At 41.9% G+C, this 15,118-nt stretch overlaps 1 protein-coding gene across 7 annotated transcripts in view; it reads left to right on the top strand.

Annotated features, from left to right (window-relative positions):
• The window catches only part of TOX2 (TOX high mobility group box family member 2), a 269,513-nt gene extending 254,672 nt beyond the window's left edge, over window positions 1-14,841 (top strand). For 6 of the 7 annotated variants that reach the window (XM_081866796.1, XM_081866793.1, XM_081866798.1 and 3 more), the window contains 3 exons: window positions 2,758-3,165; window positions 5,369-5,499; window positions 13,653-14,841. In XM_081866796.1, the coding sequence (XP_081722922.1) occupies window positions 2,758-3,165; window positions 5,369-5,499; window positions 13,653-13,689 (576 nt within the window). In that variant the 3' untranslated portion in view covers window positions 13,690-14,841. Of the gene's footprint in view, window positions 1-2,757; window positions 3,166-5,368; window positions 7,648-13,652 lie in introns of those variants that run through there. The other variant, XM_081866792.1, reaches the window with a different exon arrangement.
• The last annotated feature ends 277 nt before the right edge of the window (window positions 14,842-15,118 follow it).

The following is a 15,118-nucleotide window of genomic DNA, read 5'->3' as shown; positions in this document are numbered from 1 at the left end:
CTGCTGTTCAAAGGAATAGGATCTGGATGTGAGGAAGAAAAGTGTGGGGCTAGGTCTACTGTAGAGAGGGAAGGAAACTAGGCACTAGCTTTTGATGAATGACATAGCAAAGCAAAAGTAGCTGGAATTTTATATAAATTTATTTAGAAGAAGAAGACACTATTAAATGGAGTGTCAAAGGAAAGAGTTGAGTGAAATTGGGGAGTGGGCCTTGAAGGGTTAAGATTGGCAGGTTTACTCTGTAAATATTTTTGTATTTCTGAATATATCCAGTAGGTGGCTGTTGCCGTGTATACAGTGTGGCTCATTTGCTTTGCGGTTGTTTTTCTTGTCCATAGTAATGGAAGCATTTCTGTGCTGAAGTAGTATTCTGCACCAGAGCCAACAACTATCGCTACCTGATGTCACATTATACCTGATGTCTTGCATTATAGCAAGATGAGAAAGAGCATCTGATGGAGCAATAACTCGTAATGGTGTGGCTGATCAGGTGGCAATGGGAATAGGAAAATAAGAATTATAATCTGCTAGAACAAAGGAGACACTGAGATATAATAATGATTTTTTTAAAAAAAAATCTGTGCTGGTAATCCATAGATATTCCTTCGGTGGCCGCTGTCACTATGTTCTATGAATAGCAGATATATTGGGACAAAGGACTTTTTTCAGCCTCATGGACAAGCCTCCAGGAGCTGCATGTCAGCAATGGATAGGTCCAGAATGAAAGTGGGTGTCAGCAAAAGTGAGCAGAGCCAGAACTTTTCATTCCACCCCCTCACTCATGCACTACACACATCTCATAGAACCCCGAGGGTCTTGCAATGCAGGAATCTCAACTAAAGCATCCATGGCAAATGGTCATCCAATCTCTGCTTAAAAACAGAGATGGTTTGTATGTGTGGCCACTGATTTCCATACCCTCCACTCCACCTGCAGAAGAGGACACAAGTTTACCTATGACACAGAGTAAATCCTTGCACACTTTTGCATGTGGGTCAGAAAGCCCGCTGGGCCCAGGAAATCCTGTTGGCACTCCTGACTGAAGCTGTGAGGGATAGAACTGGAAGGGTAGCCAACCTACTTCAACAAGAACATAGGAAGCCACCTTGCACTGAGTAGGCCATTGGCCCATCTAGCTCAGAACTGTCTGCACTGGCTGGCAGCAGCTCTCCAGGGTTTCAGACAGGAGTCTCTTTCAACCAGGTATTGAACCCGAGACCTTCTACCTGCAAAGCATGTGTCCTACCACTAAGCTACCACTCTTCCCCTATGCGGTAGGCACAGTGCTTCAGAACCATGGAGAGCTCCCAGCATCAGTAGTACACAAGCGGCCAAGCCAAGGCTGCCATTTTAAAGTGAGTTAAAATTGTGTGGAATTACATTTACTTTTTCCCTTAAAAAAAATTTAAATAATTTTAATTTCAGTATAATTAAAATAGGGGTAAACATGTACTTCATGCTGTGGAGTGAGCACTGAGGAACGTTGCCTGGGGAGTTAACAGAGCCATGCTTGAAGGTTAAGAGCTGTGGCAAAAAGGTCAAAAAGGAAATAATCCGAGTCCCTTTCATTGGTTTAAGTGTTTAAAAAGATTCATAACTGCGCTGAATGTATTTAAGGTTGGATATTTTGATATTGGTATTCTGCTCATGCTGCATATAATTCATTGGTGCAGTATCTCGCCGCATTTAGCAAAGCAGCAATAATAACTGTTGTGGGCTTTTTTAAAAAAGAGTTTTAAAAGGTGACTTTCATATTTAAATAAATCTGGAATGAAGACTTTGAGAGAGCAAAAAAACCCCCACCATCACCCAATTATCTTTGCTAGCAAATGCCTTAAAATCTTGTCTATTGGTTTAGATAGATAAATAAGTAATTTTTTAATGTTAGAAAATCCCTGTACAGAGTGGAGCAGGTGGCACAGAAGATAGCAGACACCAACAATCCTTCAGTTTGGGACTGGGGCACCTTCATTAGTTACTTAGATGCTGAGGCCACCAGAATTAGAAATTGCTATATTCCCCTCTATTTTATTCCATCTCCATCACTGCCCAGATACCTTCCCCCTGCCCTGTATTTTTCAACTCTGAAGTCACTGTAGTTCAGTAGAAAGTTGTTGGGTTTTTTTTGTTTTTTGTTTAGTTTTGACCTCATTTCATCTCTCCAATGCATCATGAACTTACTGGGTAGCCATTGAGATGCTGCTGCACATTTTGCAACTAATCAGTCAGTAGCACCATGGTGATTGTTGTGAATTTGAAAAAGGCAATAATTGTAAAACAACTGACAAGTGCAGCATAATTTAATAAGCAGCCTTAGATTTGTCCATCCTGGGCACTATTGGTTACTCTGACTGGCAGTTGCTTTAGGGGGTCTCGGGAATCCTTTAAGTAGAGTGGCTAAGGATTGGTCCTGGGATCTTCTGCATGCATAACATGTGCTCTACCACTGAGCTATGTTGCCTCCTCTCCACTGCTCCATGCCATATTGATTTCCATTGTGATATTTATTTATTTAGGCCAACTGTTATTGAACTTCAAGCACTGGAAATACGTGTTAAATCATGCATTTTACAACTTGTTCTTAGGTTTCCTTGCTTAGTATCATCTGATAGGAGGGGCGAAGTTTAAAAGGGGAGGAGAACTGTGCCTTTCAGTTATTCAGATGTCAAAGTTGCATGTACTTAATTTCAGTGACTTGTCCTTCATTTGCAATCTGTTCTGTGTGTTTGTGTGGTTCCTCCTCCCACCGTTTTGCAGAGCTCAGCTGACCAAGGGGAGACAAAAAGTGCCCAAACCAACCAACCTTCAAAAATGATCCCACCGAAACAGCCCTTGTATACGATGCCACCACAGGCCTCATCACCCTATCCTGGCTTGGGCTCCTTCTTGTCCCCAGCAGACCTGCAGAGCTACCGTGGACACCCTCACCCCGGCCTCTCCAGGACCCTCAATTCCAAACCCATGTTGCCCAGCATCAGTGCCTCACCACCCCCTTCTTTCCAGATCAGCCCCCCTCTCCATCAGCAGCTGTCTTTGCACCACCCACAGAGCTCCATCCTCAACCAGTCCCTCAGCATGCAGCAGGTCCCACAGCAACCCATCTTGTCTCCTTCCATGGCACTACAGGTACAGCCCCCAATGAACTCTTCACCACCAGGCCAGCAGGTGAGTGGCTTGAGCCCTAAATTACAATTCTTAACCATGAATTCTGCACATCTGGGTTTTGCGAACTTGTGGGTGAACTAGACACAGATCCATGATTGGCGTGTCCCTTGGTTATTTGTTTTGCTAATCAGCAGCCCCCACTGGGCTGCTTTGAAGACCGGGGAAATGGTGCTTCGGAAGAGAGTGCCCTACTTCACCCTTACATTTAACGATTTATCACAAATCTGGTGGTCTTACTTTCTTTGTTTGTCCTTGTTAACACTCTGGAAAAGCAAACCATGATCCCTGGCAAGAATTGTGGTTTTGTTTTGCTCAAGCAAACTATGGTCAGCAAGCCCTAGAATAAACCTTGGTTGCATGATCCCTGATTTGGACGTGACGCTAAGCCAAAGGTCATGGTTTGTTTTTCCCATGGGAGGAGCAAAGATAGTGAGATAACACACATTCATGACGAACCATTAACTATGATTTACCATAATGTGTGAACAAGACCACTGTTTCAGCCTTTCCTTCCTCCTAGGGCTTTCCCCCATGTGAATGCTACCCTTCCTCCAACTGCTGTTAGCTCCAAAAGGGGTAAAAGACAGGAATAGCATATTTTGCTGTCTTTTCCGCTTGTTTAGCTAGTAGCAATTTTTGGTGAGTGTGGGCTGATTTGCACTGGGGGAAAGGCATGGGAGGAAAGGCTTAAACACCTCCCAGAGCATAATTTCCCTGATCTTCAAAGGGGCTACCCATCATGAATCTCCTGAATCACATCACGTTGGCACACCCGAGACTACTTTTTCAAATGGCGCATAAAGGCCATTAACTGTCATTACTTTCTGGGTTGCAATAATTTGAATCCTATAATAAAATGCACCACCTTGTTGTGGGATGTTTTTATATACTGCCCCAAAGTAGAGCAATATATTAAGCAGGCACCACAAAGCACCAGTGGCAAAAGCTCAACATTGCTGCTGCTGTGCAACTAATGGAGATTTCGGCAGTCAGGAGTTCTTACATTAAAAAGCATTTCAAAGTTATGCCCCTCATTTTCAAGTGTGTGGATTTGTTCATCAAGACGGATCCAGTGCATTTATCATTTAGAGTTCGAAGGTGAATCTGCAGTGCAGTTTCCCCCCAGTTTATGTGTTCAGGACATCTGTCATACAGGTAATTGGATACATGGACTTATATGAGCAGAACCTTCCATGTTCCTGAACTCTCAGAGTTGGTATTTTCCTTGGATTCTGAGCTGCCTTGCATTTGCACCTGGTTGATGTCAATTGGGGGTGGGGGTGGAGAGAACTAGCTTTATTGAAAATCTTCCTTCTGAAATGTCACATCATGGTTATCCATATTTTGAATAATAGCATAATGCTCCTAGCTTTCTTTTGGGGACTGAGAGTGAGAAGTGATCTGCAAATATGAAAATTTTTGTCATGGTTTATCACTGTGGTAGTTTGCAACGTAGTAATTTAGATCAAAATCTTCAAACCAGCTTCAAAATAATTATAGTGAAGTAGAACTAACAATAATTAAAGTTAGTTGAAGAGCTCTAAAGTAGGTGAACTTGGAAATGGAGTATTTTGCATCACTGGTCCAAATAAAGCTTAATTTTTATAAACCTTGTTGCTTGAATTCCTTGTTCAGATCTCATCTTTTCCTAGTTAATAGATGCTGTTCATTTGATTATGATTAAGCCATACACCAGCATCTGCAACAGCATCTCTCATTAGACTGTCTCTCAAGCTTTTTTGGAGCCAAAAAGGTGTCATCAGATGAAGCAACAGTGATTCTCCTCACCACATTCCTTTAACTTCAACTACTTTAATGCCTTAGAGCAGTGAGAGACACATTTCTTTTGGGGAAAGTGTTTATGATTGCAAAGAAACAAAACAAAAACATAGATGCAAGCAAAAGCATGTATGTGTCATTGTGCATAATATGGGCAATAAATGTGGAAGGAATTTTTCTCAAAACATGACCTTGTAAAACAAGGAAGAGAAAGAAAGCGGCTGATTTCTTTAGAGAATAAACATCCTGTTGAATATTTTCAATTTGGTCTTGATTTAAATGAAGTTCTTGAACATATTGCTATCCATACATTTAAGCACTTTGCTCAGCTGGGACTCTGATGGGAAGTTATGGGTAAAGCCAGACTGTTTTGCCCATATCCTGCTTTATAACATTTTCTTTTCCTCTGTTCTTCCACGTTTAGGACTTCTCTCATATTTCATCTGAGTTTCAGAACAGTGTTGGGCCGCGATCACCTGCTGCATCAAACCCCCCAGGAAATACCGAGTGGGACAATGAATACCCCAGCAGAGAGTGCGGAATTAACCACTGCAGGCCAGTAGACAAAATAAGAAATTTCAGCATGTTTAGACGGCTGTCTAAATGATGGAAGTAATCAAAGCACCATGTTTCAAAAACATTCATACTTGTTTTGCATATGAGTGTTTTTATTCAATACCTTTCTAAGGAATAATGCTATATTGTCTTCAGAACAATTGTGTTTTCAGACTAAAGTGGCCCGGTGTTAACTTGACAAAAACTCAACTCTTTTCTTTAGTCGTCCTTTCTTTTATGAGTTTGTACTCATGAACGTGTACCAAGAAAATGGTCAGAACTCATGTGGATATGTGATGTGATACTTAAACCGATTATGTTGGATTGAATAATTAAGGCATGATGATTGAGCATGTCTGCACCCAGAGGTTTTTGCTTTTGCATTTCCTCATAACCCTCTATAACTTACGCTAGCTGAAAGTAGTAATACATCTGTATCTTTTCCCTTACCAAATGGCACGTGTGCATGCTGGTTTTCAATGCTTTCAGTTCACTCTTTAGAGTTACTAGAAAACTCTTATTAGAAAGTAGAAGGTACTTTCCCAAGCGTTTTGAATCAAATGAATTTCTCAGATCTTCTGTGGATCAGCTGTGCCTAGTATTCTATTTGCCTGCCTTCCAAATGTTCATATTTTCTAGAATTAATATCAGAATTGGTCATTTGGTCTTGCTGCAACCTTCCATTCTTTCCCATTCTTTTCCCCTCCATCTAAATCAGGTGAGGAAGCTGTGGCCCTCTAGAAGTTGTTCTACTCCAACTCCCATCAGCCCTAGCATGCTGGGCCAGTGACAGTGGATTATGGGAGCTGTAGTCCAACAATATCGGGAGGGGGGTCCACAGGCTCGGCATCCCTGGTTTAAGTAATGCACATGAACAAATGCAATGCAAACCTAGGCTTTTTTTAAAAGCAATCAATTGCACGTGATTGCATCAACAATTCATTCAGTATACAAGCAAGAATCCCCGTACAAAGTGTCACCATCCTGCTGGTGCTCATCTAATTCTGAGCATATGCAGTGTGAATTTTCTTTATGATTTGCAAAAAATGTAGGGCTGAGCTAAATGTTGAGTCCATTGCTTCCTACCCACAAGACACCTGAGTCAGAATATGAAGCATTGCTTACAGCATGATATCATGTGAATACTCCTCTACATTAAAAAAAAAGTTCCTTGCATAATGAATACTAGCATGGCATGGAGAAAGCCAATTAGGAACCATTCTTCTTGACACCTGTTTCCTATGTACAGAGCATTTTTTGGTGTGTGAAGAATAATTCAGTTCTGTCCACTAAAGCGGTGTAGCTAAAATCCATGTTTATCATCTCATCTTTGATTTGTAAGAATAAGGATCTTATCACTGATTGGCTACACATCTATTTTCATATATTGCTGTGTGGGTAGAAATGCACAGAAGGGGAAGCTTAGCCTTCTCCCCCCCCCCCCCTTCAGCCATGTATCCATTGCGAACATAAACCAGTTTGACTGGCACATGTCATCTGCTTCCAGTAAAAAATCTCATAAAGGATCCTGAGAACCACAGTTTTCTGCGGCAGTTCAACGGTCTGGTCTTATAATCTTTCAGTACCTTTGTGGGGGGAAGCCCCACAATTCCCAGCGTTCCCTAGGTGTCATGATAGTTCAGTTGCAATGTGGATTAAGCACTGGGCTTTGTTTTGTTTAAGAAGATAGGAATATGTTATTGAAACTTCAAGCTTTATCTATGGCATCACTCCATCCAGAAATACAGCATTCATCTCTACTCTCTGTGGTCATCCAGTGGAGTTTCTGCATAGAGAGCATCTCCCATCCTTTCTGTAGCACAAGTGAATATTGTACTGGTCCCTTAGGATTACTTCTGTCTGTTTTGAAGCTGCTTTGCTGCAGGGATTCCCACCAGTGTCCTCTTTGTGAATGTAAACCCCACCCTGCCACCAGAGGAAGCCTGAAAAGTTTTTCTTGCTGTCCTTTGAGACAACTTGTCTCTAGTACCATGGCAAAACAGTTCTGTACACATAAGGCCTAAAGTGTTACAACTTGGCTCTGTAAATTTTGATAGTGCTTAAATGTTGGCATTTAGAAAAGGAACTGAGCACCCTGTTTTCAAATGTTAACTGTTTAAAGGAAATGTTTAGGTAAATACTGACCTTTTTTTAAAAAAGTGGCCAATTATAGCCAGGGATTGCAGGTGCTTAGCTAGAGGCAAACAGCTACAGCCTTTTCCCAGTGGCATACTATTTTTATTTGTTTTGTTGTTTTGCATATGTAAGACCCCAAGTTAAAAGGTCTCATTTTGCCTTACTGAGAAAGACTCTTGCTGAAGACATGCCACACTATGTACATTTAATGCACATTTAAAATGCATGGCTTCCCCCAAAGGATGCTGGAAATTGTAGTTCCTTGGATTCTTTGAGGGAGAAACCGTGGCTTTAAATGCATGATGTGGGTGTGACCTTGTTCCCGCTAGTCAGAGAATGCATTCCATCCATCCAGGTGTCCATCATTTCATCCACAAGCCCGCTGTGGAAGCATACCAACTGTGTTTGGGTCAGACATACATCCTTCTTCCAAGACAGAGTTTAGCAAAAACTAATTTCTCCTGTTTGTAGCAAAAGCTGCTGAGCACAACTCTGATTGACTAGAAACAAGTGAGAAAGCTAACCCACGTCGCCTCTCTCTTTTCCGAACTGCTTCCTCCTGAAAAGGATAAGGGGGTGGGGGAGAAGACTCTGGAATTTCTTTCTTTCTTTTCCTTTTCTTAAGTTCCATTTGTATGCCTTCCCACCTCCAGCACCAGAGTGCACATTTATCTATTGTATTATTAAAGGACCAGACAAAGAGGTAAAGTGGAAAATGATGCTTTTCTGACACAAGGCTGCCTTTCTGCAACAAGGCTGCCTCACCTTCACCTCCATTAGGTGGAAATGGAATTTGGGAAATTCAAGGCCAGATTTCAAGGCCCCTTCCTACAAAGAGAGAGCGGGGAAGTGCTTTTCCTTAAATAATCTGGAAAGTTCAAGAGAAGGCATAATTTTTTTGGAATGCCAGTGCTTAATGCTTTTTGAACTTGTGTAGAGGAAATGCTTGTTTGGGTCCTTCCTACTACATGTATCCACACAGAACTTGCTGTGGAATAAACAGTACTTTGTAGTAGGAAGAAACGGTGTGGTATGTTATTTTTATAATAATGTGGGAGGCAAATAAGCAATTTCAAGCATATTTGGCATTCAGGACTTTCCAAAATGTTGCTGTTTCTATTGGTTCTATGTGATGCTGTTTGCAGCAAAAAGGGGCTAATTTTTAAACATTCCATGTAAGTCTCTCTCTCTCTCTCTCTCTCTCTCTCTCTCTCTGTGTGTGTGTGTGTGTGTGTTTGTGTTTCTCTGTGTCTCTCTCTCACATACGCACTTCAGAAGGCAGGTTATGTAATGAGACACCTGTTTTGGGGCTGATGTAGGTTAGAAGCCTCTCTTAAGTGCAGCTTCATTATATAGCTTAATATCAAAATAATATATAACCCAATATAAAAGTTGCATTATTTAGGCGTATTGGCATGCTGAAGAATGCTAGAGTACCTTAATGAAACATGAATGCAGCAGGCAGGTAGCCGCTCTAAGGAAGGAAAACAAGCTCTTGGCATTCTGGCAAGATGCAGTATTGTGTGCACAGTGCCCCGTACCATTCATGATCAAAGCACTCACATTTCATGCCTTTGTCACAGTGAAAATGTCAGATTTCATGGTTTTATCTCATATTCCTGGAAAATCATATTTAAACCATGCAGATTAGGCTAAGGATGACAGAAAATCATTATAGCAGATTATGAGGTGAACTAACTTCTGCAGCAAAATTCCAGTGTGGGGCATATATTTTTTGGCAGGGGGTGGGTGGGGGTTGCTGATGATTCTGGCCTCCCTCACAATGTATGACAGTCTGCATCAAATGTCCATCCCTGGACAAATCGTGCTCACAGTCTTCTCGTAATATTTGATGCTTGCAATGAACACACCGTTGTTCTTTTAAAGTCAGCATAATTCGAACATCTGTTATGAAGGTCTAACATAGGCAGTGCACCTTGGACAGAATCAGTGGTCTTGGGTCAATCTGATGATAGGCACAGTGTAATCCTTTGATAATGGGATTCAGGAGGAAATGAATGGCACTATAGTACAATTGTTTAATTCCATAATTGTAGGAAATGCACTTGGCTATTCAGTAAATATTATAATGGCAACATGCCTCTCATATGCTCTTGGATGCTATAGCCCTAGACCATACTACCTTGCTAAAGTTAGCAAACCCAGCCTCCTTCCTAATTCGTGTTCTTTTTGTGTGTGTTTTTTCAGAACAGTATATGTTTGTTCAGATTCTGTAGGGGCTGGGACTTAGGCTGGATCTAGACACATCAAAAAAAAGTTTCAGGAAAACATGTTGTAAACTTCACAAACGGAAATCACGTTGATGAAAGATGAGGTGTTTTTTGCAATATACCTCCAGCATAGTGCAGACTTATATAAAGAGAGGTGGTATGGATGGTCTGCAGAAATTTTGAGCCATCCACACGCACCTTGCAATTTTTGCAACCTTGATTTGAAGCATGTTTATCATATAATTTGTGAGCACAAATAGCACAAAAGTTGCTTTGACATTCTACTTATTGTAGATTTTGATTATCTAGTGGAACAAACCGGACTCATAAAGCTCCAGACATTTTGAAGGCTTAAACAGTAGCACCTCATCTCTAGCTGGTGAGGCACAGATATTGGCTTTGGAAGGGAATTGAATGCATTGTTACTTGAGATTGTTGCTTGTTACAGGAACATGGAGAGTTCAATACGATGCAGTTTCCTTTTTTGCATCCTCAGAGCTTCTTGTGAAAATGCTTCAGCACTATCAGGACTATGTGCCAAATCTGAAGTGCAGCAGCATCTGAGCAGCAGATCTTAGAACCTTGCCATCAATATTTGCTCTGTTACTTTACTCAGGCTTGTTCCATCCTAATAATGGTCATGACCGCTGGGTTTTTCTCATTAAAGGCTACTGCTGTGTTTATTTTTCTTCTCTGTTTATCAGACATTAGACCACTGAATAATTGTCAGCCGCTCTCATCTCTCACAGTTAATTATTGTTTACCCTTCCATGCTACCATGTATGATCTGCTCTCTGGGCATCTTAATCAAACTTTGTAATTTAGGCTGTGTTCTTTAAACCTTTTAGTCCAGAGTGGTCATGGGAGCACTCTAGGATAAGCAGCTTGAACAGAGCATTAGTCTGTGAAGCAAATCACACAGACCTGCTGACTTGCATACAGTCAGTTTGTCCAAACAAAAACAGACTACACTAATTCATGATGGAGACTGGAAGATTCATTCCAAATTATTCAGTCTTCCAAATCACTTGAGTAAGTGAACAAACACCGTAAAAAAGGAGAGATAAAACATAGTAAGCGCACTTAGTTTGGATTCAATTATTTATAGCAATGCCCGTAATGTGTTTGGGAGAGTAGTTTGTAAAATTAATGAAGTTTTGGTACTAGAAGACCTCACTACTTTGTCTACGTATTAAATCTTTGCTGAGGATAGGAAGACAGAACATTTTAAATGCTGCTTATAAAAAAGTACAGATAAGTGAATTTATAAGAGAGAATGTGATGGACATGATAGGATGCTGACTTCTTTTGCAAACAGATATATCAGTGAAGTGCTTCACTCTGTTCTCATTATTCCTACTCCAGTGTTTTTGAGGGGAGGGTTAATCTCCAGGGCACAAACCAGCAAATGTTAGCTACCACAGAGAGCCAAATTTGGGGTGACAGTTAAGGGCCAATCTATTTAAAGCTGTGTAATGGAGAGCAGGGGTCCAGTTTAAAAACAAAAGAGCTAAGAAGCCATGCAAGTGAGGGGTGCTTAAATTGCCCTAAAATCTCCAGTCTTTTACTTCCTTGTAGCCTCTTCTACTCCTACCCCCACTTTTGTCTCAGCTGAACTCATTCTCATGGTTTGGCAAAAAGATAGATAGATAGATAGATAGATAGATAGATAGATAGATAGATAGATGATAGATAGATAGAAAGATATAGATAGATATTAAATTAACGTAATAGGTTAATTGTTTCTGTTCTTTGAGAGGGCAACTTTTTTAAACATCCTTTCTCGAAGTCACAGTGTGCCACTTCAATTTGCATTAGATTCAACAGCATACATACCATTGGTTTTGATTATTGTGTTTTGCACCTAAGATCTCTGTAATCATTATGAATTTCAAGCCAAGGAAAGAAGGATTGCCCTTTAATCTGCCTTCCCATCTATTTGTAATTTACAAGCACAGACGATCCTAATGCTGCTATCAAATAGGCTTGGATAGTTGCATCCCACATTTTAAAAATCCAGTTTGTGGCAATTACAGTATATAGCAAGTAGGGAATAATAATAATAATAATAATAATAATAATAATAATAATAATAATAATAATTTATTTATACCCCGCCCATCTGGCTGGGCCTCCCCAGCCACTCTGGGCGGCTTCCATAGAAACCAAAAACACAGTAAAATATCACACGTTAAAAACTTCCCTGAACAGGGCTGCCTTCAGATGTCTTCTGAATGTCAGGTAGTTGTTTATCGCTTTGACATCTGCTGGAAGGGCGTTCCACAGGGCGGGTGCCACTACCGAGAAGGCCCTCTGCCTGGTTCCCTGTAGCTTTGCTTCTCGCAATGAGGGAACCGCCAGAAGGCCCTCGGCGCTGGACCTCAGTGTCCGGGCAGAATGATGGGGGTGGAGACGCTCCTTCAGGTATACTGGACTGAGGCCGTTTAGGGCTTTAAAGGTCAGCACCAACACTTTGAATTGTGCTCGGAAACGTACTGGGAGCCAATGTAGGTCTTTCAAGACCGGTGTTATATGGTCTCGGCGGCCGCCCCCAGTCACCAGTCTAGCTGCTGCATTCTGGATTAGTTGTAGTTTCCAAGTCACCTTCAAAGGTAGCCCCATGCAGAGTGCACTGCAGTAGTCCAAGCGGGAGATAACCAGAGCATGCACCACTCTGGCGAGACAGTCCGCAGGCAGATAGGGTCTCAGCCTACGTACCAGATGGAGCTGGTAAACAGCTGCCCTGGACACAGATTTGACCTGCGCCTCCATGGACAGCTGTGAGTCCAAAATGACTCCCAGGCTGCGCACCTGGTCCTTCAGGGGCACAGTTACCCCATTCAGGGCCAGGGAATCCTCCACTCCTGCCTGCCTCCTGTCCCCCAAAAACAGTACTTCTGTCTTGTCAGGATTCAACCTCAATCTGTTAGCCGCCATCCATCCTCCAACCGCCTCCAGACACTCACACAGGACCTTCACCGCCTTCACTGGTTCTGATTTAAAAGAGAGGTAGAGCTGGGTATCATCCGCATACTGATGAACACCCAGCCCAAACCTCCTGATGATCTCTCCCAGCGGCTGCATGTAAATGTTGAAAAGCATGGGGGAGAGGACAGAACCCTGAGGCACCCCAGAAGTGAGAGCCCAGGGGTCTGAACACTCATCCCCCACCACCACTTTCTGAACACGGCCCAGGAGGAAGGAGCGGAACCACTGTATGACAGTGCCCCCAGCTCCCAGCCCCTCAAGACAGTCCAGAAGGATGTTATGGTCGATGGTATCAAACGCCGCTGAGAGATCCAGCAGAACTAGGAAACAGCTCTCACCTTTGTCCCTAGCCCGCCGGAGATCATCAACCAGTGCGACCAAGGCAGTTTCAGTCCCATGATGAGGCCTGAATCCCAACTGGAAGGGATCCAAATGGTCCCCTTCTTCCAGGCGTGCCTGGAGTTGTTCGGCAACCGCTCGCTCAATCACCTTGCCCAAGAATGGAAGATTTGAGACTGGGCGATAGTTGGCCATCGTGGCCGCATCTAAAGATGTTTTTTAAGAAGCGGTTTAATAACCGCCTCTTTCAGCGGGTCTGGGAAGGCTCCCTCATGGAGGGAAGCATTCACCACCCCACGAAGCCCATCGCCCAGTCCTTCAATACTGGTATATATATACCTATATACCAGTATTGAATATATTCTAGATGTGCCTGCTAGCCTGGTGGTTGTATTATGATTATGATTAATATTATTTTTCACAATCTCACCCATCCTCTTCCTTCTGTTTCTCTTACAGCATGCTGCCAAGGGACAAGTCACTCTACCTCACTTAAACCCTGACATCTCCATTCTGCAAAGGTGAAAAGGAAGGACATTTAACAGGGTCTGTGATACAGGCTACCCAGATGGGCATCAAGCAAGTCACAAGGGCAAGAGAGCACCTCGCCTTTGGCTTCATATCCTGGCTCTGAGAGCAGCTTATTCCTTTCCTTCTCTTCTCCTCTTCCTCCTCCCTCCCTTTTCTCCTTCTTCTCCGAAGTCCTATTGTACATGGAAGCCAACCTTGCATAAATCACAAAGAACAAAATTTACAAAGGACCCCCCCCCCAACCCCACCTGCCTGCCCTGCGCGCCTTTCTCTGCTTGCCACCAGCTTAGCTATGGACCATTTTCCTAGCGAACTGCTTTTTAGATTCAGCACAGACCCGGGCGCCGCGCTCGCTCAGAGGCATTAGGCTTGGCTCAGCAGGAGGAGACACTCTTTCGATGACTTGCTAAATGGCACTAACCTTTGTGCAAAACAAATGTGAAGTCTGTTGTGAATATTGTACATGCGAAAGGCCTCAGATGTCTGGCAAAAAAATAATAATTAAATTTAAAAATTAAAAATTAGAACCTGTTGTTTGGAGGTTAGGTGGACAGAGCAGATGGGAAGCAGAAGTGCAAATATGAGAGGGAAACAATGTGAAAAGACCATGAAAAATATAATTTGTTGGATAGTTGTAAGTAGCTTAATAAATGTTTTAGAACTGTGCTAAAGACATCTTTAAGATTTTTTTGTGGAAGAAATTAGTAGTTTACTTTATAGTAAAAGCATTTTATATTAATTGTAGCACATTTTTTTAGTTATACATAGAATGGAGATGTGTATAAAAAGAAACAAACAAAAAAAAAACCCTGCCAAACTCGTTTCTATTATTTGTACAGCAAGAAATGGACAGTTTATATCCATGTTATATGGCATTATTATATTTTTTTCAGCCATATGTCCATCTATTTAAAATTGCTGACAAGGATTTTTGTCTATTTATGAAAAAATTAGAAAGCAGATTACAGTTTATGAAAAGTGCGTTTTCCATGGTTTTTTTTTTAATTATTATTTTTTATTTTCTTTGTGGTGCTGTTTCTGCAGTACCTGCACATTTTGGCTCACAATGCTTATCTTACCTTTCTTTATAATAAAACATACGAAAAGTAGAAACAAAGCAGCCTCATTCTTTTGTGGAACACACACAGGTGCTGTTCTGTGTCGGTTCCGTGATGGAAGTGCCAACTGTTCAGAGACACAAAATACTGTTACATTTGATGTGCTGCCAAGTCCTGAGTGGCTAATGATGTACCTGCACAATGAAATGCAAGATCATAGGCTTAAGAACGGCCAGTGTTCTTTGCTACATTAACTGGGGCCCTACAATCCTGTGGTCCTGCAATCCTATGATCCCAGGTGAAAATAGGAAGCTAGGTGCAGTGGGTGGGGTGAGA

The sequence above is a fragment of the Podarcis erhardii genome (assembly GCF_964252035.2).
Source record: "Podarcis erhardii genome assembly, chromosome: 6".
NCBI classification, from domain to species: Eukaryota; Metazoa; Chordata; class Lepidosauria; order Squamata; family Lacertidae; genus Podarcis; species Podarcis erhardii.
The sequence above is the reverse complement of the archived record's forward strand: the minus strand, read 5'-3'. Positions and strand labels throughout refer to the sequence as shown.